This window comes from Bufo gargarizans, chromosome 2 (assembly GCF_014858855.1).
Source record: "Bufo gargarizans isolate SCDJY-AF-19 chromosome 2, ASM1485885v1, whole genome shotgun sequence".
NCBI lineage: Eukaryota > Metazoa > Chordata > Amphibia > Anura > Bufonidae > Bufo > Bufo gargarizans.
Window position 1 is genome coordinate 91,300,867 of NC_058081.1, and position 27,349 is coordinate 91,328,215.

General features: G+C 46.0%; 1 protein-coding gene across 1 annotated transcript; it reads right to left on the bottom strand.

Annotated features, from left to right (window-relative positions):
- Positions 1-204: 204 nt before the first annotated feature.
- On the bottom strand, positions 205-26,282 carry LOC122927444 (prenylcysteine oxidase-like). Its single transcript, XM_044279290.1, has 6 exons — positions 26,154-26,282; positions 9,062-9,268; positions 8,470-8,644; positions 4,181-4,392; positions 3,186-3,338; positions 205-1,764 (listed from the first exon to the last, which is right to left on the bottom strand). Exons 1-6 carry the CDS (start codon positions 26,254-26,256, stop codon positions 1,103-1,105), a joined length of 1,512 nt encoding a protein of 503 aa, XP_044135225.1. The 5' UTR covers positions 26,257-26,282; the 3' UTR covers positions 205-1,102.
- Positions 26,283-27,349: the final 1,067 nt, after the last annotated feature.

Genomic DNA, 27,349 nt, shown 5'->3' on the forward strand with positions numbered 1-27,349 from the left:
ATACCTACAACTCAGGGCTGTTGTACAAAACAAATTTCCACATGGCAGCATCAGAGTGTCTAAATACTACATAGGAGTAGTCAGAACCCAGGGTCCCAGAGGATTAGTTTCGGCAATTTACTCACACCTAGTACGAGAAAAGATTAGCGCAGAGTCCCTCCCGGTAATAGACTAATGGAAAAGGATGATACCCACACTCACAGATGAATTAATATCGGATTTATTGGAGTCACATCTACAAGTATCACCAGCAATAAACAATAAAAGAATCCAACTCTACATCATTCATCAGTCATATCTAACACCAGTTAGCGTCATCTACTGCATGTCCGAGGTGTGGGGAACAAGAGGCGGACTTCTGGCACATGATCTGGAATTGCAACTGGATAGCTATATTCTGGAAGGAGGTGACTGATCTTCTTTCCTCATTACTACCGGTTCGGGTGCCGTGTATTCCTGAGGTCTGCCTGTTAGGAATAATAAACGATGATAACTGGGACCATTATACGACGACATTCCTAAGGGAATCCCTATTTATGGCACGTAAATGTAAAGCACTCAGATGGCATAACCCCAATACACCGAACCTGATCAGATTCTACCCTACATTGTACTGGTATATAAACACCGTAATAAAACACAGAAATTTGACAAAGTTTGGGGCAGCACAAGCCGTGTATTCAACCTCGAGACTGCGACAAGCAATAACAGCGGCTCGAGGAGACGTGGCTCAGTAGGTGCATTGGGAATTATGTGCACATAAAAAATTGCTATATTTTTAATGATGTAACATGGGGCGGATAGAATTGCAAGAGCGGGTCAGAGATAAGAATATGACAGTTACTTTTCTGCTGTTTATATTGTTTTCTGTATTAGGAGAATTGGATCATACAAGTCTGAAACTTTCATGTATACAAATGTGTATAATGCGGTTGTACTTTTATTTCCGTTAATAAAACAGTAAAAAAAAAAAAAGGATCATGTCATGTCACTTGTTTATGGAGGAAAAAAAAGAAAAGAAAAAAAGTAGTGTGGAGGTGGCCCTTCCAGCATCATTCGTGGCAGGCTTCAAGGTGAGAATTAAGTAGTGCAGAAAAAAAAACTATAACTCAGACTTGAGACGTTCTGATAAATCTTCCTGGTCGATCTGTCCATCTTTTCCATACCATCGATGGTAAGACAAAAGGGCAATATTCTTTGCAGAGAGGGCACTCATCTCCATGGCACTGGCTGCCTTCTCTATGCTGTTCACGTAATAAATGCCACGGTGCAGTATGATAGGGGGTAGCTTCTCCGGCGGGGTGTACTTGGGGTACGCCAACCATTTCTTTACTATGACTGCGTGATACGACTCAAACAAGAAACGCAGCTGTTCATCTGTGAGGGGCTCCGGAGAGAAGATCTTATACACTTTGATATCAGAGGCTTTGGAAATTTCAGATTTAGTCACTGGTTTTACTGGAGACACTGAGCTAATGCTATAGATGAAAAAATTGGGTTTATTAGTGGTTAGTATATCTGAGACGGGGAAGTGGCATGGCTTTGGGCAACCAAAGAAAGACGTGTTGATCCGTCCATGGACAAAGGTGGCCACACACTGCTTGAAAGGCTTAGCGAGATGCCCTATTGGTGGGTCAAAACCGAGGAATTTAATATCGCCAAGTTCCTTATTGAGTGGAGTCGCAATGACTACTATATCATACAAGTGTAGTGCGGACCCGCTGCCAGTCTCAGAATTCACTTCGTACAGTCTCACTGTATCTCCTGAAAAAACGGCAGAGAAAATAATTAACAAAAGATTGATTTGGAAAGACTAACATGGGAAACTACGAATTTTTCATGACTCATGCGTATGGGATGGAGCTACAGATGGAAGCCTAACCAAACCTTCTGTCCTGTGCACACCAAAATACACCTTGAAATGAATGCCTAGCCTTTTAGAGGATTTTATCCACAGGATAGAGGATAAGCATCCAATGGGTGGAACATGGGCGCCATGCCCTGTATGAATGGAGAAATAGGTTGTGTTCATTCTCTAGGTGACCGCTGGGTATTGCCAAATGCTGTACCCAGCTATACCCAAGATAACCTTTTAAAGGCTATGAACACCTTGGGGGGGGCAATTTTGTACTTTTGAGCAAAAATTTTTTTTTTTTATATTGGTCTTTATTATTAACAATATAGAATCCTTTTTTGTGTGCATAGCTGAGATGCTCTACTAGCTGTCTGTGGAAAAAGCACTGACATGTCATTTTTCCCTACCCTAACCGCTGGTGAGGCTCCCAGTGCATGCGCAGTGTCGGCCAGTGTCCTGATAAGGGCTCATGCACACGACAGTATTTTGCATTCAGTATACTGGTCGTTTTTTGCGTTCAGTATGCGGTACATATACTGAACTATTCATTTCAATGGTTCAGCGCAAAAAAAAAACAGAAGTGTCTCAGTACCGTGAAAAGATAGAACATGTCCTATTCTTGTCCGCAAATCACAGTGCTTGGCTCCATTCAAGACAATGGGTCCGCAGAAAAAAGGATCATATACGGAAATGCATCCGTATGTCTTCTGTATCCGTTCCGTTTTCGCTGAACCATCTATTGAAAATGTTGTGCCCAGCCCAATTTTTTCTATGTAATTACTGTATACTGTACATGCCAAACGGAAAAACGGAACAGAAAAACGGAAAGGAAACGGAAACACAACAGAAACAAAAAACGGAACAACGAATCCGTAAAAAACGGACCGCAAAACACTGAAAAAGCCATACGGCCGTGTGCATGAGCCCTAACTCTGCTGTGAGATTTACCTACCCTGTTGTTGTGCACCTGCGCAGCTGGAACTGACGAGGGTAGGGAAATCTCACGATGTAGGGAGATCTAACGGAACACCGGTCACAGAAAAACTGTGGATTGGTAAGGCAAGTACTCACTGTATGCTATTTTTTTGCTCTATCCAACCCATTTCCATTTAATATTACTTCACTGAATTACCCTGGATAAGAAGAAAAAATAAGCTCCAAAAACTATATAGATATATTGACAATTAATCAGGAACTAAAAAAATGACTATTGTGAATATTTTATCAGGTGGAGATTCACTGCAAACCTAATGGACCTTATGACTGATAATTAGGGAGGGCTATACAGAACACTAATTTACCTGACTAGGCAATTAATACAGACACTTACCTGACTTTGTAGGACGAACCTTCTCTTGCACAGAGGTAACAGTGCCCTGAACAAGCTGGGCCTTTGAAGCGTAAAGAAGCCCAGTGCAGACTAGCTTGTTACCCCCTTCCACCGCCCAAAGGCCGGAATCTGTGCCAGCTAGAGACACTGCCCCTAGAAGATAAGATGTACAGATAAAATACAACAAAAATAGCAAAAATACAGCTCTCTCTAAATGTTATGAGCTAGAAGGTTGGACCAGCACCTATCAGACATTGGGGACATATCCTAGCGATATGTCCCCAATCTATGAGATGGCCCAACCTCTGCTCCTCTGACATGATGGCACAGGATTATACGGATTTATAATGGCATGTGTCCCCGAGGGTCCTGAAAACTATTGAACTGCTCTGACATAATGCTGTCAGTGTAATACAATCGATTGCAGGACTCTTAGGGTTACACAGCATTATAAATCAGCATAATCCTGTGCGATCCTGTCAGAGGAGAAGTTCGTAACTAGAGTTGAGCGAAGGGAGCTTTAGATGCTTCATCCGAAGTCGCTTCGTTCAAAACTTCGGAAAAATACTGTACGGAGATCCGTCTCTGTAGTTTTAGAATGTATGGGCTCTGATGAGCCAAAGTAAGCTATTTGCGAAGTCACGCGTGACTTAATTGAATAACTTCGGTAGTGGATTTTTAACGCCGAAAACCACTTTAAAACTTGAAACCGAACTCGGCTTTGGTTCCGACTATACCTCATCGGCAGGACAGACACTAACCACACCCCTTGTTGTTACCTATGACTCTTGTGCATCCAAAATTACAAATATGGGGTGAAATATGGGAGTGTATGTTATTTTATTACAAATGCTGCTTTCCCTGACTTTTTCATAACTCAGACATTTCATGACATCTGATAATAAAAAAGTCTTGGAGTGGGGTGGTACTTGGCAAGAAGGGGGTTGCGTACTGCTATCAGCCATACAACTTATGCCTCGTGTTCAAACTTTTACCAACAAAGCCGTTGATGTCAGCTGCTTGTCCGTAGTTGACTCTCATAGCTGGAACCACGATGTCATCAATGAACTTCTGAGAGAAACCAGATTTCTGCAGAGCTTCATCGATGGTCACATTTAGCTTTGTGAGGAAATCATCTCCACCCATAGCATGAAGCAAAGACTCTGTGCTGGAGAACGAATAGTCAAAAGTCTGGAACCGGTAAATCCTGCCAAAAATAAAAATAGATGAGTGATCTGCTTATCTCCAAGACGAATGACATCTTCAATCTGGGCAAAGGAGTGTAGGAAAGAACTCCCAACCCCCAGATGTAAGTAATGTGAAGCTTCAGGCTCAACGTGAAAAGTAATATTCCCTCTGCATCCCACGCAGAAAGCCAACTGGGACAAGGACGAGCTGGGCTATGCAAGGCCAGTTTACACAATAAGCAAATTTGCTCTGTTTGTTCCAGCCGTCCACGTTTGTAAAAATATTAGCAATATTAACAAAAACGAGGTCATCTTCATGAAGCCATGGGAGAAACACCTGTGGCAGTTTATGAAGGCAGAGAGCACTGCAGCCGCACCATGCAATCACTATAAAACTGCAGCAAAAACGCACAGCTTTAGGGCTCAAGTACATGACCGTATGTATTTTGCGGTCCGCAAAAAACGAATCCACAAAAAAATACGGATGACGTCCGCGTGCATTTGGTATTTTGCGGAATAGAACAGCTGGCCAATAATAGAACAGTCCAACATGTTCTATTCCATACAGACATAAGGAAACGGGATGCACATAGAGTAACTTCCTGTTTTTATTGCGGACACATTAACATGAATGGTTCTGCAGTTTTGCTGCAATTGTACAGCTCATGCCGCACCAGTCCACACCATTTAAAATAAAATTTTAAAATTGCTGTGCTTTGCCACATTCCGACACCCATAACCCATATTTTTCATCAACTGATGTTTTGAGGGCTCGTTTTTTTTGCAGGATGAGTTGCAATTTTTATTGGTATCATTTTGGGGAACAGGCAACTTCTTGATCGTTTTTTATAAAAGAAATTCGGAGGTATTGATACCATGTGGATGAATGGGGGGGGGGGGGGGCGCGATTATATTTTTTTATATTTGTGGGATTTTTACAATTTTTTAATTTTTATTTTTAAACATGTTTCCACATTTTTTTAGTCCCCTTAGAGGAGCTGAAAATGCAATTGCTTCATTGTTCGTAGCCATACACTGCAACACTATTGTACTGCAGTCTATGGGGAATTTAAAGAGGACCTTTCACCATTTTTTACTTTATAAAAGCAATACCTCACACTGTAGCCCATGTTCCCTAGATGTCTTATCGCTAATTTTATTTCATGAAATGATCCTCCGTTGCGCCGCTGTGCCCCTCGTTCTGTTTGGGCACCCTGTATGCTAATTAATAGCATCGGAACAGGGAGGAGGAGACATCAGCTTTTCTCAGTGGGCGTCTCTTCTATCCGGCTGTGGCGCTGTCCAATCACAGTGTAGTGCGTCACAGACAGGGAGAAGGCGAGCTGTTCATTCTCAATGGCGCTCTGCCGTGATTGGACAGCGTCACAGCCAGATAGAAGAGACGCCCACTGAGAAAAACTGATGTCTCCTCCTCCCTGTTCTGATGCTATTAATTAGCATACAGGGCGCCCAAACAATACGAGGGGCACAGTGGCGCAACGGAGGAGCATATCATGAAAAAAAACTTAGCGATATAACATCTAGGGAACATGGGCTACAGTGTGAGGTATCACTTTTATAAAAGTAAAAACTGGTGAAAGGTCCTCTTTAAAAAAAATAGACATTTTTCTCCAGCACTCACTGAGTAGCTATTAAGAGCCACAATTTACTGAAACATCATTAAAACATAGGCGCATAACCCATAGAACAGCTTACACATTTCAAAAACTAAAAGGTTTCTTAATCGTAGCTTTATCACAGGAAATGTGGAAACTGGAAATGTGGAAATGGTTTCCGTGCACCACGTCAAATAAGAAAAGAGGAGAATAAGAAATCAACACGAACAGATGAGCTGATCTCTGACGTTGTCAATGTGTTGGTTCCCCTTGGTGAATTTTCTGGCCCCGAGGCAGGGTGTAATAGAAGCCTTACAATCTTTACAAGGCCCGGACTGCCATGACATCTGCTCAGAAACCTGTGTTTGCATCATGGAGGGGTGATCGGGAACATAGGGCGTGCTCTCTAAACATCTAGATGCTGCAGTCGCTATTGCTCCCGGCATCTGAGGGGTTGAACATCAGGGATCAGAATTATCTTCCATTTCGGCCGCCGAAGCAGGTTTCAGCTGTGGCAGGTCCTGAGCTCGCTCCATACATTCCTCATTCACCTGTGACATCAAGGTGCATGGAGGGGTCAAAGAGAAACCCCATCACATTACAGAATGGATACCACTATAGAGAAATACAGTAATGCAGTACTAGAACTGCTTCCTTCAGCTAAACTAGAGGGAATTAGAAATTCCCCAAAATGTTCAACGAGATTCTCACAAGAACACAAGGGAACATAATTCTTATATTTAGGAGAACGGCTATTTAAATTGGTATTCCAGTAAGGCTCAATTCACACGTCCGTATAATGGGTCCGCATCCGTTCCGCACAGACCCATTCGTTCTCTATGGGGACGGAAAGGATGCAGAGAGCACACTATGTGCTCTCCGCATCCGCATTTCCGGAGCGCCCCCCCCGATCTTCTGGTCCGCAGCTCCAGAAAAAAATAGAACATGTCCTATTCTTGTAAGCAATTGCAGACAAGAATAGGTAGATCTATGGGGGTGCCGGCCGGGTGTATTGCAGATCCACAATACACTAAGGACGTGTGCATGGACCCTAACAAGAAGTTATCTGTTATCAACTGCAAAGGGAATAATTGTAAGATCAGTGAGGGTCTGACTGCCTGAACCTCACCAGTCATGACAACATAGGCCTTATGATCCCTGTTTCAATGAAGTAATGGTCGAGTATGTACACTGGCACTCAGTTCAAAGTGTGTGGGACCTCCCAACATAAGTGCTCAGCCCTCTACGGCAGCCCACAGAGAATAAATGTAGTCACGTGCTCTACCACTGTTTAATAGAAATTAGGGCATAGGACCCCCATTTCATGATAGGTGGGAGTTCCAGCAATTTGACCCCCCACCGATCTATAGTTGTCTTCTATCCAGTGCATAGGGTACAACTTCTTGTTACCGGCATACACTATTTTCTGATATATTTGGTGTACCCGAACAAGGGCAGGAGACAGAACCAGGCAAACTCTGGGCAGGTGCAAGTGGGTAAATATCCTCAATGCGTTTAAGCTAGGGGTGGAGTAGACAGAGGCTCACCAAGACTGAGAGTGACCACCGACTATAAAGACCATCCATGCACCCATTTGGAAAAAACGAGAAACGTCAGGAGACAAGTTGCACAGAGCTTTCTTAACACATCCACCACTTGGTTCTAGCAACTGGAAGGTGATCATAACCATCAATTTCTGACCAGTCATTGGTGGCACATCCTAGCAAGATGCCACCAATGTTTAGGACAACCCCAATAAATTAGATATGATTTGCCACAAAGTGGAATTTTACATTTCTATCCACCTAAAGGACTATTATGCCTCATTTCCAGTGAGAGGATCGGTTCGGGTCGGCACAGTTTGGAAGATTTTTAATGGTCCGGTCTATTTAGGTGAGCGTTTCCACTGCAACTCGGGCCGCCGGGTCCATACATGGTTTAGAAAAAAATGCATAGCTTGACGTCACACTAGTGCGACAACAAACGCGATGCTACAAACAAAGATGATGGAGGTCATCCAACGGCTCGTGTTTTCACTACTTGCATTTTGGTGTTTGGTAGTTAAAATACATGCGGTTCTGTATGAGACGACCACAGCTTGCTGTTTGCAGGCATCCTTCCCCTATTATCTGTAGTAATGGCGGCGTGGTGTTTATGTTGCGCTTACGTTTGACGTTATTCAGGCCGATCAGGAGAATGTATTGTGTGACGCAAGTAGCTCCGCCCTAACCGAACCGTTCCATTTTTCTATGGCCCTACATCTGAAGCAGGACCCTAAATGGTGCGGTATGGTTCGCTTGTATGGATCGCTTTCATAGTGGAAACACCCAAAATAGCGAACCATACCGACCCGAACCGATCCGCTCAGTGGAAACGAGGCATAACAGGCCAGGTTTATACCGCACAGTTCCGTCAGAATGCAACTTGCTGTGCCTTCAAGCAATGACATCACGTACAGATGTACATATACAATTCACCTACCTCATGAACCTGTCCAAAACGTCTTCCACCCACATGTACAGCCGCAGGAAATTGAGACCATAGTTCCAGATCATTTTGATCACATTTATCAAAAACCATTCACTTTCTTGAAAAACAAACTCATCTCCATTATAAATTCCAACCAGATTTCCCCTCAGTGAGATAGCATTGAGACCTAGGAGCAAAAAACATTCACAGGTTACATTTCTGCGCTCCAGATAGGTCTTCTGAGGATGCATTACATGGTATTTTTGGGTTGTAAGCCTGCACAAAAACTAATCTGCCAAGACCCATTACCTGATATCCAAATTTCCAAGTGCACCTGGACAAAATGCAGTATGAGTGTCCAGGTATATCAAGCATTCATGCATGGGTGGAAAGTGGATGGTTACTGACCGTATAAGCGAGACGCACACAGGAAGACGTCCAAATTACCTGCAGAGCTGGACCCGTAAGGTTCAAGCTGCTGTTCATGGACTCCGAGGACTGCCGATACATAACCCAGCCGCCCCACCCTTACCCTTATCAGGGATAATCTTTTCTACCAGGTGTAGATGAAACTCTGCTTGTCCTCGTTTTAGAGCCTACTCACCCAGCTCCTTCACAAATGTCTTCATGTGCAGATTCAGAGGGTGTATAACTGACCCCCCAGCTTCATAATGGTTCCCTTCCATCTCTATAGTTGACAGACGGCCTCCTACATCTCCCTTTTCATATATGTCAATCTGGACATCCTTCCCAAACTTCTGGCGCAGGAAGTAAGCTGCTGAGGTTCCTCCAATGCCAGCTCCTACCACAGCTATGAAGAGAAGAAAATGATTAGATCCTTCAGCACATCAACTAATAAGCCTTTACGTCAACCATTTTTGGGATTGGTGTTGGTCCCAGCGGTTGGACCCACAGCAATCATTTAGTTATCCCCTATCCTGTGGATAGGGTTAACTTCTAAACTTGGTACAAACTACAATCCCTTTAAGACAGTACAGAACTGAGTCAGAATTTGTCAATTCCCATAACTATTAGCTCAGCTGACTCAGGTCCAGACATGCAACATCACAGTACATGTATAATGAAAGGCCAATTACAACTAAAATGCAGCACAACTTTCGAGAACCAACTTATTTTATTTTTCTTACATACACTGTATTTTTTTTTTGAGATGGAGTGAATGTACAGTAGACCCATGGTCGGGCAGAGTTCGGTCCAGGAAACCCAACCACCATAGACATTTGTGTGATGTTAGCCGTAAGGGATGTTCATACAGGGTTTATGCCAGCTGAATTTTGGCGCAGTGTCTAATGCAAAATTTCTGCAGGGGGCGAGTGGTGTCTGCCTCCCACTGAGGCAGCGCTGCAGTTTGCATGGCCAGCAGTCTAAAGACATGACAAGAAGGAACAGATAGATAAGACCTTGACTGTCATTGTACTTTAATACAACACAGGAATAATGGCTGGCAGCATAAAGATAAAATTACAAAATCATGTGCAATAGCAATACATAGGATAAAGTGCATAATAATTAAGGTAATTATCACTCAAGCTGTTTGTGGGCTGCAATACTGTTACGGCCGGCACACATTTGTGTGCACGAGCCCTTAGGATAGTTTCAAACTATCAGAGATCCGTCAGGAAATGGCCTCCTGGAGTTCGGTGGATTCGGCACCGCCGGAAGGTACATGACTGCCCGCCGACTCCATTTACTATAGTGGGGACTGGCGGAGATCCGGTGGCAAACTGCAAAGTATGCCGAGACTTGGCTGCACTGAAAACACTGTGTGCAGCAATTTTAGTGCCGCCGATAGTCGGCATATTTGCCGGGTTGCAGCCGGATCTCTGCCAGTCCCTATCATAGTTAATGGCGCCGGTGGGCATTCAGGCAGCGTCCGGCAATGCCGGATCCAGAGAACTCCAGCAGGCTGTTCCCTGACGGATCTCTGAACATTAGTGTGAAACCAGCCTTAAAGTGGATTTACACAGCCTGATATTCGGGCAGATTATTGGGAATTAAAGTTCTTGCAAACACTCAATCCCAACAATCTGCCCGTGTAAATCGGGCGATCCTGTTGTTCATGCGGGCACCTCAGTCATCGTTTCTGGGCAGCAGATCATCCTGTCTAAACAGCGATCTGCTGCCCAGAAACAATGCAGCTGTATGAGGACGAGCGATCCCTCGTTCTCATACCGTGGAGGTGATCGCTGCATGTAACCCCACTGAACAAGCAGCCGAGCACTTCCTTCCCGGCAATCGGCTTCTCCTCGGCCTGTGTAAACCTGCCTTTAGTCATAGCCACTTCGAGGAGCAGATTTCTATGTAAACACCATCTGACTGATCTCTGAGCACCCTCCCTGAAGTATCTCATCATTCCCTGTAAATAATCTCACTACAATAGTGCCGTCCGCAGACTTCACCTCACGTTACGTGGACAGGTAGCTTTACAGTCACGGGTAAACAATGTGAAAAGAGCAGGGCGCAGGACACATCTTGTGTTGTACCAGTAGATGGGACATGTCCTGTCTTGGTGCGTTGTGTAGACAAACGCAGTTTGAAGCCTTGGCGAGTGTCCGCTTACAGTTTAGTCCCACTCAAGGGAGAAAAACCGCAAGCTGGTCCACGGCATCCAAAGAGAACAACTGTGGAAGAAACTGGAATACGTGGTAGATTCTGACAGCATCAAATTCCGCCACATGAACATGCCCTTCCACAGAGTTTTCAGATTCTCGAAAAACCCTTTTAGGTCCATTCAAGTGAACAGAGCTCAGCCGCGACCAGACCAGTGATACTAGTCGTGACGTCACTGGGCCTGCGGTAAACAGTGAGAAGGCCGCAGCGCTACTGCCACCACCGCTGCCTCAAACAGCTGATCGGCAGGGGTCCCAGGTGTCGGCCTCCCGCCGATCAGATGCTGATGATCTATCCAGAGGATAGATCATCAGTTTAACCACCTCAGCTCCCCTAGCTTAAACCCCCTTAATGACCAGACCACTTTTTACAATTCTGCACTACACTACTTTCACCGTTTATTGCTCGGTCATACAACTTACCACCCAAATGAATTTGACCTCCTTTTCTTCTCACTAATAGAGCTTTCATTTGGTGGTATTTCATTGCGGCTGACATTTTTACTTAATTTGTTAATAATCGAAATTTACCAATTTTTTTGCAAAAAAATGAAATTCTTCACTTTTTCAAATAAAACTACATTTATAAATTTTTCTCTAAATTTATTGTTCTACATGTCTTTGATAAAAAAAAATGCAATAAGTGTATATTTATTGGTTTGCGCAAAAGTTATAGCGTTTACAAACTATGGTACAAAAATTAGAATTTTTGCATTTTGAAGCAGCTCTGACTTTCTGAGCACCTGTCATGTTTCCTGTGGTTCTACAATGCCCAGACAGTAGAAACACCCCACAAATGACGCCATTTCGGAAAGTAGACACCCTAAGGTATTCGCTGATGGGCATAGTGAGTTCATGGAAGTTTTTATTTTTTTGTCACAAGTTAGCGGAAAATTATGATTTTTTATTTTAGTTTTTTTCTTCTCACACTTTAGGGCCTCTAAAATGCCAGGGCAGTATAAATACCCCACATGTGACCCTATTTTGGAAAGAAGACACCCAAAGGTATTTCGTGATGGGCATAGTGAGTTCATGGAAGTTTTTATTTTTTGTCACAAGTTAGTGGAATATGAGACTTTGTAAGGAAAAATAAAAATTTCCGTTAACTTGTGACAAAAAATAAAAACTTCTATGAACTCACTATGCCCATCAGCGAATACCTTAGGGCAGTGATGGCTAACCTTGGCACTCTAGCTGTGGTGAAACTACGACTCCCAGCATGCTCCATTTATTTCTATACAGTTCTGAGAGCAGCCAAGCAAGGGGGGCATCTTGGGAGTTGTAGTTTTACCACAGCTGGAGTGCCAAGGTTAGCCATCACTGCCTTAGGGTGTCTTCTTTCCAAAATGGGGTCATTTGTGGGGTGTTTGTACTGCCCTGGCATTTGAGGGTCTCCGCAATCATTACATGTATGGCCAGCATTAGGAGTTTCTGCTATTCTCCTTATATTGAGCATACGGGTAATGAGATTTTTTTTTTCGTTCAGCCTCTGGGCTGAAAGAAAAAATGAACGGCACAGATTTTTTCATTCGCATTGATCAATGTGGATGAAAAAGTCTCTGCCCAAAAAAATAAGGAGGGGAAAGGCGTCTGCCATTCGTATGCCCTGGGAAACCCGATTTCTCCATTCACATCAATCGATGTGGATGAATAAATTATTGCCAGTTTTTTTTTTTTTTTTTTATAATATACAAAGTGTTTGCCAAAGCATATGAACACCACCGCCCCCTCAGCTCATAAGCATCGGCAAACGTATCTTTTACTGCAGAGGAGAAATCTCGTCTTGCAGCGCCGCATACACCGACTTGTGTGTAATCTGACAGCAGCGCAATGCTTCTGTCAGAATGCACATCAGTGCTGCAGCTGGTTCATCGGTTGGTCCATCTAGAAGGTAAAAAAAACTAAACAAAAAAGAAAAACCAGGCCGCAACGCAATAAATTTATTAACATGAACTTTATAATAACATTTGAACAGAACATTAACTTTTATAAACTTTTGGAACAGAACTTAAACTTTTTTGCTTAGCGGTGATTTTTTTTGGGTTTTGTTTTTTACCTTTATAGGACAAACCTCTCCTTCCCCATGGGACAATGTGCAAAGCGCAAATTGCCTAGAGATGTGGTGAAGTACATTATGCACTTTGTCCCAGGTGAAAGGAGAGGTTTGCAGCAGCTGTATGTGAATGGGCCCTAATAGCCCTGTGTGCCTGTCCTGGCGAGATGTGATCCCTATGCTTATAGTGTACCTGTGTGTGGTACTTCCGGAAACACTTCCCTATGCATAGGGCAGGGTGGTCAGGGCAGTCAGGACAGAAATTGCAGGTGTCACGCCTTATTCCACTCCTGCTACAGACACAACATATTTTTCAGGGTGGCGCTTGGGTTGAGGTACCAGAAACGACATTGGGGAAATGTCGCTCGTGTAGACGGCTAACTACACTGGTGGATGGGGCCACGGAACCTCCTGGATACAGGAGGTTCTCGATGATCTCTTCCTGAAATTTGAGGAAGGATCCTGTTCTCCCAGCCTTACTATAGAGAACAAAACTATTGTACAGAGCCAATTGAATTAAATATACAGACACCTTCTTATACCAGCGTCTGGTGCGGCGGGACACTAAATAAGGAGCCAACATCTGGTCATTAAAGTCCACCCATCCCATGAGCAAATTATAGTCGTGGACCGAGAGGGGCTTTTCAATGACACTGGTTGCTCGTTCAATTTGTATTGTCGTGTCTGCATGAATGGAGGAGAGCATGTAAACGTCACGCTTGTCTCTCCATTTCACCGCAAGCAGTTCTTCGTTACACATAGCAGCCCTCTCCTCCCTTGCAAGACGGGTGGTAACGAGCCGTTGGGGGAAGCCCCAGTGACTAGGTCGCGCGGTGCCACAGCAGCCAATCTGTTCTAGAAACAAATGCCTGAAGAGGGGCACACTTGTGTAAAAATTGTCCACATAAAGATGGTACCCCTTGCCAAATAAGGGTGACACCAAGTCCCAGACTGTCTTCCCACTGCTCCCCAGGTAGTCAGGGCAACCGACCCGCTCCAGGGTCTGCTCTTTACCCTCATAGACACGAAATTTGTGCGTATAGCCTGTGGCCCTTTCACAGAGCTTATACAATTTGACCCCATACCGGGCGCGCTTGCTTGGGATGTATTGTTTGAAGCCAAGGCGCCCGGTAAAATGTATAAGGGACTTGTCTATGCAGATGTTTTGCTCAGGGGTATATAAATCTGCAAATTTGGTGTTAAAGTGGTCTATGAGGGGCCGAATTTTGTGGAGCCGGTCAAAAGCTGGGTGGCCTCTGGGACGTGAGGTGCTGTTGTCACTAAAGTGCAGGAAACGCAGGATGGTCTCAAATCGTGTCCTGGACATGGCAGCAGAGAACATGGGCATGTGATGAATTGGGATGAATTAAGTCCACGTGCTCCGCAGTCAAGAACAGCTGAAAAAAAAAAAAAAAAAAAAAAACAGTGCCGATCCGATCTGAGCTCTCTCAACCCGAACTCCAGACTGGGTGGTGAAAGGGGAAACAACTGGTGCGGCTGAAGTTGAGGGCTGACAATCAGGGTTTGCCAGCACCTCAGGGACTGTAGGGGCTCTATGGGCCTGTCTGTGCGGTGGCTGCGACGGGGGAACTACTGCACGTGCCACCGTACCAGCTTCAACTGCCCTTCTGGTGCTCGCCACTTCACCATGTTCTACGGCAGTGCTGGTACTAGGTCCAGGATGGGCTGCGCTGCTGGTGTATGCCTCACCACGTAATCCAACAGCACCAGCCCCACTCTGCTGCCCTTGAAGCGGGTCCTGCGCAACCTGTGGTCTAGCAACATGGTGCCAGGTACGCCTGGTGGTATCAGGAACCTCAACCTCATCGTCCGAACTTTGGGTCAGAGATGCCACTGCTTTCTACAGGTTCGTATTCTGACCCGCTGGATTCGTCAGATAAGGGTTCCCATTCCTCATCTGACTGGGTCAGAAGCCTGTAGGCCTCTTCAGAAGAATACCCCTTATTTGCCATTTGGTCAACTAAATTTAGGGGGTATTCTCTGAGACTACCCAAGAAAAAAAAGCAAGCCTGTCTTACAAATGGGAGGCTAGCGAAGTACCGGAGGCCGCTGCGATTGATAAAAAATATCAAAACTGATTTTTTTTATCGCTGCAGCGCTTGTAAAGTGATTGTGCAGTGATAAAAAAAATAATTTTTTTGTCACTGCGGCGGGGCGGGCGTGGGTGAACGCACGTGTGGGCGACCGATCAGGCAAACACTGCGTTTTGGGTAGAGGGCGAACTAAGGTGACACTAATACTAACTAATAGTTCTGATCACTTACAGATACTATAAAAGTACCAATGCTGATTAGTGATACGCTAATCAGTGACTGCGGTGCGGTGGGCTGGGCGCTAACCGACACTAACTACCTAACCAAGGGACCTAAACTATCCTAAAACCTAACAGTCAATACTAGTGGGGAAAAAAAAGTGACAGTTTACACCGATCACTTTTTTCCCTTTCACTAGTGATTGACAGGGGTTAATTGGGGTGATGGGGGGTGATCTGGGGCAAAGTGAAGTGTTTGGTGGCTACTCACTGTGATGTGTGCTCCTCTGTTGCGACCAACCGACGAAAAAGGACCAGCAGAAGAGCAAGAGAAGCCATTTAACACCTTATATTTATAAATATAAAGTGTTATATGGCTTCTGATTCGGTTTTTTGAAAATCAACGATTATTGGCTAGCAGGCTGGTGACGAAATGCTCCTTTAACTTTTGCTGGCCCGCAATGCGCATGCGCGGGCCGGCTGTCTGCGTTATCTCGCGTCTCGCGAGATGACGCACGGATGCGTCTACGAGGAATGAATCGACTGCCTCCGGACCGCGATCCTGCGTTAAACGGTCCGGAGGCGGTTAAAAGAACTGCAGAACCCCTTTAACAGACGCTCATACTGCGGCATCTGTCACCACAGAGTTCCATTATATATACAGTCATGTGAAAAAATTAGGACACCCTTTGAAAGCATGTGGTTTTTTGTAACATTTTTAATAAAAGGTTATTTCATCTCCGTTTCAACAATACAGAGAGATTAAAGTAATCCAACTAAACAAAGAAAACTGAAGAAAAGTCTTTTCAAGATCTTCTGTAAATGTCATTCTACAAAAATGCCTATTCTAACTGAGGAAAAAGATAGGACACCCTCACATGTATTCCCTCTTAAATTGGCTCAGATCTCACACAGGTATATCACACCAGGTGCACATAATTAGTAGATCGTTACTCTGCATGTTGAATGAGGCTTGCCCTATTTAAACCTCAGACATTTAGTTTGGTGTGCTCCTGACTGTTGAAGTGAGAGTGAGCACCATGGTGAGAGCAAAAGAGCTGTCAGAGGACTTCAGAAAAAAGATTGTAGCAGCCTATGAGTCTGGGAAGGGATTTAAAAAGATCTCAAAAGATTTTGAAATCAGCCATTCCACTGTCCGGAAGATAGTCTACAAGTGGAGGGCTTTCAAAACAACTGCCAACATGCCCAGGACTGGTCGCCCCAGCAAGTTCACCCCAAGAGCAGACCGCAAGATGCTAAAAGAGGTCTCCAAAAACCCTAAAGTGTCATCTCGAGAACTACAGCAGGCTCTGGCTACTGTTGATGTAGAAGTACATGCCTCTACAATCAGAAAGAGACTGTACAAGTTTAACTTGCATGGGAGGTGTGCAAGGAGGAAACCTTTGCTTTCCAAGAGAAACATCGAGGCCAGACTGACATTTGCCAGAGATAAAGTTGACAAAGACCAGGACTTCTGGAATAATGTTCTTTGGACAGATGAGTCCAAAATTGAATTATTTGGACACAACAGCAGAGGACATGTTTGGCGTAAACCAAACACAGCATTCCAAGAAAAGAACCTCATACCAACTGTGAAGCATGGAGGTGGAAGTGTCATGGTTTGGGGCTGCTTTGCTGCAGCAGGACCTGGTCAGCTCACCATCATAGAATCCACGATGAATTCTACTGTGTATCAGAAGGTGCTTGAAGAACATGTGAGACCATCAGTTAGAAAATTAAAGCTGAAGCGGAACTGGACCATGCAACATGACAATGACCCAAAACATACTAGTAAATCAACCAAAGATTGGCTGAAAAAGAAGAAATGGAGAGTCCTGGAATGGCCAAGTCAAAGTCCAGATTTGAATCCCATTGAGATGCTGTGGGGTGACTTGAAAAGGGCTGTACGTGCAAGAAACCCATCAAACATCTCACAGCTGAAAAAGTTCTGCATTGAGGAGTGGGGTAAAATTTCCTCAGACCGATGTCGAAGACTGGTAGATGGCTACAAGAACCGTCTCACTGCAGTTATTTCAGCCAAAGGAGGTAACACTCGCTATTAGGGGCAAGGGTGTCCTATCTTTTTCCTCAGTTAGAATAGGCATTTTTGTAGAATGACATTTACAGAAGATCTTGAAAAGACTTTTCTTCAGTTTTCTTTGTTTAGTCGGATTACTTTAATCTCTCTGTATTGTTGAAACGGAGATGAAATAACCTTTTATTAAAAATGTTACAAAAAACCACATGCTTTCAAAGGGTGTCCTAATTTTTTCACATGACTGTATATATATATATATATATATATATATATATATATATAAAAAAATACTTTAGCCTACATGTTTTTTTGCTGGACTTTGCAAGATGGAAAAACGTGGTACACTACACTTTCCCATCCTGCAGAGTCCTGAAAAAAAAAAAAAGTATACAGTAAAACTCTACTGTGATGGAGGCCACAGTACGGCATCTGTCTGAGCTGTCCGTTAACGTATATGTTTTATGTGTATGTTAAACGTATTACAAAAACCCAGCCTTACGTGCCCGATCCAGCACTTCTTTTTGTTGCTCTGCTAAATAAATAGTGGTGGTGTGAACAGGACCTAAGAGGTGGGTATTTATGCAGGGCAACCATTACTGGTCTAAATAACAGCAGGCAATTAAAGCCAAGTACAGTCCAATATGGCGGATCCTCCCTGTACTTTACCAGTTGGCTATAATAGCCTGCCTGCATTCACTACACTACATACATCAATGTGAGATGTGTGTGGTGCAGTGCATGATGCGTGCGTGGCGCGTGCATGTGGTGAAGTGCGCGGTGCGTGGTGCAGTGCGTGGTGCAGTGTGTGGTGCAGTGCGTGGTGCGCAGTGCGTGGTGCGCTGTGCGTGGTGCGCTGCGTGTGGCGCAGTGCGTGATGCGCTGCGTGTGGCGCAGTGCGTGATGCGTGGCGCAGTGCGTGATGCGTGGCGCGGTGCGTGATGCGTGGCGCGGTGCGTGATGCGTGGCGCGGTGCGTGATGCGTGGCGCGTGATGCGTGGCGCGGTGCGTGATGCGTGCGCGTGGCGCGGTGCGTGATGCGTGCGCGTGGCGCGGTGCGTGATGCGTGCGCGTGGCGCGGTGCGTGATGCGTGCGCGTGGCGCGGTGCGTGATGCGTGCGCGATGCGTGCGCGTGCGCATGCGATGCGTGCGCGTGCGCGTGCGGATGCGTGCGCGTGGCGCGATGCGTGCGCGTGGCGCGATGCGTGCGCGTGGCGCAGTGCGTGATGCGTGCGCGTGGCGCAGTGCGTGATGCGTGCGCGTGGCGCAGTGCGTGATGCGTGCGCGTGGCGCAGTGCGTGATGCGTGCGCGTGGCGCAGTGCGTGATGCGTGCGCGTGGCGCAGTGCGTGATGCGTGCGCGTGGCGCAGTGCGTGATGCGTGCGCGTGGCGCAGTGCGTGATGCGTGCGCGTGGCGCAGTGCGTGATGCGTGCGCGTGGCGTGATGATCGTAGCGCAGTGTGTGATGATCACACACTGCATTACACACTGCAGTCCCCTTGATGTCCGGGGCTGTTTTTCACCACTGAGGAGTCCTCTTCAGCCCTCCGCCACCATGATTGCCGGGGTCTTTGAGCAGCACGCCCGCTCTCCTTACTATAGAAACCCCCGGAGCCGGCCCCTCCCCCTTTCAGCTCCCACTAGCTTCCCCTGCTACAGGAGCCTGTATCGCTCCGGCACCCGCCAAAACCAACCAATAACAAAGCTCCTTGCTGTACGGAGCTTTGCTATTGGTTATTTCAGGCACAGGCAGCATCGCTGCGCGGTTCGTGCCGTTCACACCGCGCCCTGTGCTGATGAATGTCAGGTAAAAGTCTCAGGCGTATTGATATGCCTTAGACCTTTTTCCAGGCAGTAAAATGGCCTGAACAGGCGTCTATGATGTTTATGGAAGGATTTCAACTTCTCCCACTCTCCCATTACGGCAGCTCACTTAGGGGGTCATTTATCAAACTGGTGTAAAGTAGAACTCTATTAGTTGCCCATAGCAACCAGAATCCTCCGTTCATTTTAGACAGCTGCTTTTAAATATTAAAGGCGGAATCTGATTGGTTGCTATGGGCAACTAAGCCAGTTCTACTTTACACCAGTTTGATAAATGTCCCCCATAGATAGTGTCTACAAGTCTAGGCTGGACACTGTGCCGCCATATGTTGGTTGCCTCCCTAAAGCACCATATTCTTTACTAGATGCAGGAAGAATATCTCCATGTATGGGAAGAACAACACAGAGCCACAAATCAGGTGGGACAGAAGGGCATCTGTCAGCAGGTTTGTCCCTATGACACGGTCTGACCTGGTACATGTGCGCTTGGCAGCTGAAGGCATCTGTGTTCCTCCCATGTCCATATGTGCGGCATTACTGAGAAAAATGATGTTTTATTATACGCAAATGAGCCTCTAGGAGCAACGGGGGCGTTACCATTACACCTGGAGGCTCAGCTCTCTCTGCAACTGCTGTGTCTTCTGCACTTGGATTGACAGGGCCAGGCAGTGACAAGTAATCACACCTGACCTGTCAAGCAAAGTACAGAGGATGTGGCAGTTGCAGAAAGAGCCGAGCCTCTAGGAGTAAGGCCTCTTGCACACGAACATATTTTCTTTCCGTGTCCGTTCCGTTATTTTTTTTGGCGCACTGTATACGGAACCATTCATTTCAATGGGTCCGAAAGGTACTCCGTGTGTATTCCGTTTCTGTATTTCCGTTCCGCAAAAAAATAGAACATGTCCCATTATTGTCTGCATTATGGACAAGGATAGTACTGTTCTATTAGGGGCCAGCCGTTCCGTTACGGAAAATAAGGAATGCACACATCCGTATTTTTTGCAGACCGCAAAAAACATATGGTCGTGTGCAAGGCTAGGACTACTCAACGACATGTGTCAGGCGACAATTTTTATAATGATAGTCTATGGTGTCGCACTGTGACATGCTGCGACTGCGACACAACAGTAGCAAAAAATCCATCCAAGATGGATTTTTCTGCAACTGTCACGTCGCAGTCGCAGCATGTCACAGTGCGACACCATAGACTATCATTATAAAAATTTAGAGCGACTTTGGTGCGACTTATTGTCACGTGACATGTCGTTCGTGTAGCCCTAGCCTAATGGTAACGCCCCCGTTGCTCCTAGAGGCTCATTTGCGTATAATAAAACATAATTTTACTCAGTAATGCTGCACATATAGACATGGGACCAACACAGATGCCTTCAGCTGCCAAGCGTACATGTAACAGGTCAGCCGGTGTGATAGGGACAAACCTGCTGACAGATGCCCTTTAAGCAGTTGTCTCACCACAAGAATGTATCTCCTATCCACATGATAGAAATAAGTCAGAGAAGTCCCGACCACAAGACTAAGGCGCCAGAGTCCCTGGAGGGAATACAGTCAAACGTGCGTGCCCACCCCTCCATTCACTCTAGCGCCTCGTTCAAGTGATTGGCGGGGATCCCATCCACTGGACCCTTACCGATCAGATACAGACGTGGACAAAATTGTTGGTACCCTTTGGTCAATGAAAGAAAAAGTCACAATGGTCACAGAAATAACTTTAATCTGACAAAAGTAATAATAAATTAAAATTCTATAAATGTTAACCAATGAAAGTCAGACATTGTTTTTCAACCATGCTTCAACAGAATTATGTAAAAAAATAAACTCATGAAACAGGCATGGACAAAAATGATGGTACCCCTAGAAAACACAGAACATAATGTGACCAAAGGGACATGTTAATTCAAGGTGTGTCCACTAATTAGCATCACAGGTGTCTACAACCTTGTAATCAGCCATTGGGCCTATATATATGGCTCCAGGTAATCACTGTGTTGTTTGGTGATATGGTGTGTACCACACTCGACATGGACCAGAGGAAGCAAAGGAAAGAGCTGTCTCAAGAGATCAGAAAGAAAATTATAGACAAGCATGTTAAAGGTAAAGGCTATAAGACCATCTCCAAGCAACTAGATGTTCCTGTGAGTACAGTTGCACATATTATTCATAAGTTTAAGATCCATGGGACTGTAGCCAACCTCCCTGGACGTGGCCGCAGGAGGAAAATTGATGACAAATCTAAGAGACGGATAATCCGAATGGTAACAAAAGAGCCTAGAAAGACTTCTAAAGAGATTCAAGGTGAACTTCATGCTCAAGGAACATCAGTGTCAGATCGCACCATCCGTCGTTGTTTGAGCCAAAGTGGACTACATGGGAGACGACCAAGGAGGACACCATTGTTGAAAACGAATCATAAAAAAGCAAGACTGGAATATGCCAAACTACATGTTGACAAGCCACAAAGCTTCTGGGAGAATGTCCTGTGGACAGATGAGACAAAAATCGAAGTTTTTGCCAAGGCACATCAGCTGTATGTTCACAGACGAAAAAATGAAGCATATCAAGAAAAGAACACTGTCCCTACTGTGAAACATGGAGGAGGCTCTGTTATGTTCTGGGGCTGCTTTGCTGCGTCTGGCACAGGGTGTCTTGAATCTGTGCAGGGTACAATGAAATCTCAAGACTATCAAGGAATTCTAGAGAGAAATGTACTAGCCAGTGTCAGAAAGCTTGGTCTCAGTCGCAGGTCATGGGTCTTGCAACAGGACAATGACCCAAAACACACCGCTAAAAACACCCAAGAATGGCTAAGAGGAAAAAATTGGACTATTCTAAAGTGGCCTTCTATGAGCCCTGACCTCAATCCTATTGAGCATCTTTGGAAGGAGCTGAAACATGCAGTCTGGAAAAGGCACCCTTCAAACCGGACACAACTGGAGCAGTTTGCTCATGAGGAGTGGGCCAAAATACCTGCTGAGAGGTGCAGATGTCTCATTGACAGTTACAGGAAGCGTTTGATTGCAGTGATTGCCTCAAAAGGTTGCGCAACAAAATATTAAGTTAGGGGTACCATCATTTTTGTCCATGCCTGTTTCATGAGTTTATTTTTTTACATAATTCTGTTGAAGCATGGTTGAAAAACAATGTCTGACTTTCATTGGTTAACATTTATAGAATTTTAATTTATTATTACTTTTGTCAGATTAAAGTTATTTCTGTGACCATTGTGACTTTTTCTTTCATTGACCAAAGGGTACCAACAATTTTGTCCACGTCTGTATTTAGTCCCTATCCTGTGGATAAAGGATATACATTCTTAGGCCTCCTGCACACGACAGTATTTTTTAACATCCCGCAAAACGTGGTTCCGTTGTACCATGATCCGTGCCCGTTTTTTCTTCCGTGGGTCTTCCTTGATTTTTGGAGGATCCACGGACATGAAAAAAAAGTCGTTTTGGTGTCCGCCTGTCCGTGTGGAGCCAAACGGATCCGTCCTGAATTACAATGCAAGTCAATGGGGACGGATCCGTTTGACGTTGACACAATATGGTGCAATTGCAAACGGATCCGTCCCCCATTGACTTTCAATGTAAAGTCAGGAGTCCCTTTTATACCATCGGATCTGAGTTTTCTCCAATCCGATGGTATATTTTAACTTGAAGCGTCCCCATCACCATGGGAACGCCTCTATGTTAGAATATACCATTTCCACACTGTGCCACCAATGTTATAAATACAAAAGGGGGGGGGGGGGGGGGCGCACACTGGCCACCAATAAAAATGAAACTGGGGAGGGGGGGGGGGGGTCTGCCCCCTGCTGCCTGGCAGCCCCGGATCTCTTACAGGGGGCTATGATACGCACAATTTACCCCTTCAGGAGCGGCACCTGAGGGGTTGTATTGTACCTGATTGTACGGATCACAGCCCCCTGTAAGAGATCGGGTGCTGCCAGGCAGCAGGGGGCAGTCATGTACACAGTTCGTAGTATATTCTAACTAGAAGCATCCCCATCACCATGGGAACGCCTCTGTGTTAGAATATACTGTCGGATCTGAGTTTTCACGAAGTGAAAACTCAGCTCTGAAAAAGCTTTTATGCAGACGGATCTTCGGATCCGTCTGTATGAAAGGAACCTACGGCCACGGATCACGGACACGGATGCCAATCTTGTGTGCATCCGTGTTTTTTCACGGACCCATTGACTTGAATGGGTCCGTGAACCGTTGGCCGTGAAAAAAATAGGACAGGTCATATTTTTTTCACGGCCAGGAAACACGGATCACGGATGCGGCTGCCAAACGGTGCAGTTTCCGATTTTTCCACGGACCCATTGAAAGTCAATGGGACCGCAGAAAAACACGTTAAACGGGACAACGGCCACGGGTGCACACAACGGTCGTGTGCAGGAGGCCCAACAGTGGGACCTGTGTGAACCTGACCTAAACCTGATCGGCTGGTGGCCTAGGAGGCAGGATCATCGGCAATAACCTAATATCACTTATTTTACTCTGAATGCAGGGGTCTGGGGTCTCCACTGCCTCCATCACTCCACATATAAGAAACATACAAGACATTGCCAGTAATAAAAAGTGCCGCCTCGCGTTAACCCTTCCACTCCTGTACTACTTGGCACACTGAGGATTTTCTCAGTCGCACGAAATCCTTGAGGAGAAATAGTTCTAGGTCTGTTCAATCCCAGGAGGCAGGCATGGGGCGGATTTCCTAATCCTGCTGGGCGTGTAAGCTTATGCGGTCTAGACCTGCGGCGGACGTTTCACAAACTGTACACCAACTGCTGTTGTGCAACAGAATTTTACACCGACGGCACAATTGTGGTGCAAAATGTTGCATCTTGGGCCACGAACCTTTTTTCCGTGGCGATGTGGATTTTTCTATAACAAGATACGCCACATTTTGGCCCAATTTATAATGACGTCAGGTGCACTCACATTGCAGGGGGTGTACGGTGGAATTACAGCTCCTCCGTCCCATTCACTTCAATATGACGGAGCAGCTGTAGTTACACTCCGTCCCACTGAATAGGACGGAGGAGCTGTACGGCCGCTGCCATGTCAATGGAGAAGTCAGCGCTTGTACGAGCGGCGCAGTCTCTTCAAACAGCTGATCAGCCGGGGGTCGGACCACTGCCAATCTGATCCTGAGGATAGGACAACCCCTTTAACAAGTGCCCACTGTCTCCTGACGGCGGGCACTGCGGGTCCTCAGACAAGGGGGGGGGGGGGGTTAAATGACTGCAGGAACACGCGAGCACTAAGAACCAGCAGTCTGCGGTCTTAGGCTACTTTCACACTAGCGTTCGATCGGATCCGTTCTGAACGGATCCGCTCATATTAATGCAGACAGTGGCTCCGTTCAGAACGGATCCGTCTGCATTATAACTTAGAAAAATGTTCTAAGTGTGAAAGTAGCCTGAGCGGATCCGTTCAGACTTTACATTGAAAGTCAATGGGGGACGGATCCGCTTGAAGATTGAGCCATATGGTGTCATCTTCAAGCGGATCCGTCCCCATTGACTTACATTGTAAGTCGGAACGGATCCGCTCGCCTCCGCACGGCAAGGCGGACACCCGAACGCTGCTTGCAGCGTTCAGGTGTCCGCTCACTGAGCGGAGCGGAGGCTGAGCGCTGGCAAGCGGATGCATTCTCAGTGGATCCGCCTCCACTGAGAATGCATTAGGGCCAGACGGCTGCGTTCAGGGCCGCTTGTGAGCCCCTTCAAACGGAGCTCACGAGCGGACACCTGAACGCAGGTGTGAAAGTAGCCTTAGCGCTGGCGTCAGACTAAACTCCTTGATCATGCTGCAATCCATACCATGGCATGATCAAACGGGACGCCCCCTCTGGGTTTCTCAGTGACCCAATCTTAGCCAGCCCCAAGGACCTACGAAGGACCCCAGGGCTGTCTGCGGTTAGGGCCTAGAGCAGGCATGGCCAACCTGAGGCTCTCCAGCTGTTGCAAAACTACAACTCCCATCATGCCCAGACAGTCTACAGCTATCAGCCTACAGCAGGGCATGGTGGGAGTTATAGTTTTACAACAACTGGAGAGCCGCAGGTTGGCCATGCCTGGCCTAGAGCATACACTAACACATTGTAGGTGTGAATAAAGGTATAAAATAGTAAGCCCTCTTTCACACAACCGTTTTTTTTCCTTTTACCGGCCGTTTTTTGCGTTCAGTATACGGTTCGTATATGGAACCTTTCATTACAATGGGTCCGCAAAAAAAACTGGAATGTACTCCGTATGCATTCCGTTTCCGTATTTCTGTTCCGTTGAAAGATAGAACAAGTCCTAATATTGCCCGCAAATCACGCTCCGTGGCTCCATTCAAGTCAACGGGTCTGCAAAAAAAAATAAAGGAACACATACGGAAATGCATCCGTATGTCTTCTGTATACATTCCGTTTTTGTGGAACCATCTATTGAAAATGTTATGCCCAGCCCAATTTTTTCTATGTAATTACTGTATACTGTATATGCCATACGGAAAAACAGAACAACAGATCCGTTAAAAACAGACCGCAAAACACTGAAAAAGCCATACGGTCGTGTGAAAGAGCCCTAAAAGTGTCATAGATAATGTTATAGGATAGGTCACCAGTGATCGTGGGGTCCGACTGCAGGCACCCCCTAGGATCACAGCGCCGTACATTGCATACTGGCTGTGATTGGTATTGCAGCCCTGACCCACAAGTTCTGTGACGTCACCTACACGTGTGTGTACATGTATGACCCGATGTGTCCCTGGATGTCAGTGGGACACAAACACACCTGCAGGACTGTACTTCTAATCGGCGCTGCGGTCTCCCCTCCCCCCGCCGGGTAGCACGGCCTCCATGCTCACCTATCCTGTTGGGTGGATGCCGCAGGTCCTGGAAGGCTGCAGCCCGCAGGCTGCACAGGATGAGGCCGGTCAGCATGCACGGGACGGAGGCTGAGAGCTGCATGGCGTCCCCCTAACGCTTCGCAGCCTAAAATCGAAGTGCGCATGCTCGACCCTCCTTCTTCTCTCAGCCGCTGTCGCCTGGCGGCCTCCCCTGCACTTTGCCCGACTGCACCGATACACGGGGAGCAGTAAGGGCCCCATGACAAGGCAGTGACAGCTGGCCTGAGATAGAAGGGCTCAGGGCTGGACGCTCCTAAACGAGTTACCCTCCTGCTGCCCCTGTGATTGGGGACAGGGAGACCTGCAGAGGGATGCTAGCCTAAAAGCTGTCCTCAACAGTAATAGTCCAGTGTGAAATATGGTTGTGGGACCCTCACCGATCAGGAGAACGGGGGTACCATACCACTTCTGAATGGTGTATGCCCGCCGCTATGCCATTCATTCTCTATGAGACGGGCAGAGATTCCCTGTGCCATACACAGCAATCTCCAAGATAAGCTGATTTGTTTTAAAGGGGTTGTCTCCCTTCAGTGAATGGCATTTATCATGTAGAGAAAGTTATTACAAGGCACTTACTAATGTATTGTGATTGTCCATATTGCCTCCTTTGCTGGCTGGATTCATTTTTTCTTCACATTATACACTGCTCGTATCCAGGGGTTATGACCACCGCTACAGCGCGGATACGAGGTGGTCAGGCCAGGAGCTGCCGCGTACGCGTGCCTGTGTGCGCACCCATAGTCTCGGCCACCCCCAGAGAGGCCAACGATTCTTCCTGTGGTGTGCAAGCACGACCACTGCTGCTGGATTACCGGGTGGTCGTAACCATGGAAACGAGACGTGTATAATGTGATGGAAAATAGGCAATCACAATACATTAGTATCTACCTGATAAATGCTATTTGCAGAAGTGAGACAGCCCCTTTAAGGGCGTGGCCTGTCATGGACTTTGGACTTTTTTTTTCTTCTTCTGCGCATTTCAAAAGCCATATCTGTTATACTTTTCACTCAACATAGCAAGAGCTTGATTTTCCCCAGATGAGCTCACTGTTTCAATAGTAACATTATGGGGTACAGTACATATCGCTTTATATTCCCTTTTTTTTTTTTTTTTTTTACAAAAACTAGTTCTGGCAATTATTTTTAGGATTCAC

What these genes read in the sequence shown, in the direction of transcription:
- LOC122927444 (XM_044279290.1), bottom strand. Translation starts at nt 26,256, where the DNA reads ATGCAGCTCTCAGCCTCCGTCCCGTGCATGCTGACCGGCCTCATCCTG. An exon ending in GACATTTGTGAAGGAGCTGG is followed by an intron (nt 8,645 to 9,061) that starts GTGAGTAGGCTC and finishes TTTTGCTCCTAG; the next exon opens with GTCTCAATGCTATCTCACTG. An exon ending in TGACATCAACGGCTTTGTTG is followed by an intron (nt 3,339 to 4,180) that starts GTAAAAGTTTGA and finishes CTTATCTTCTAG; the next exon opens with GGGCAGTGTCTCTAGCTGGC.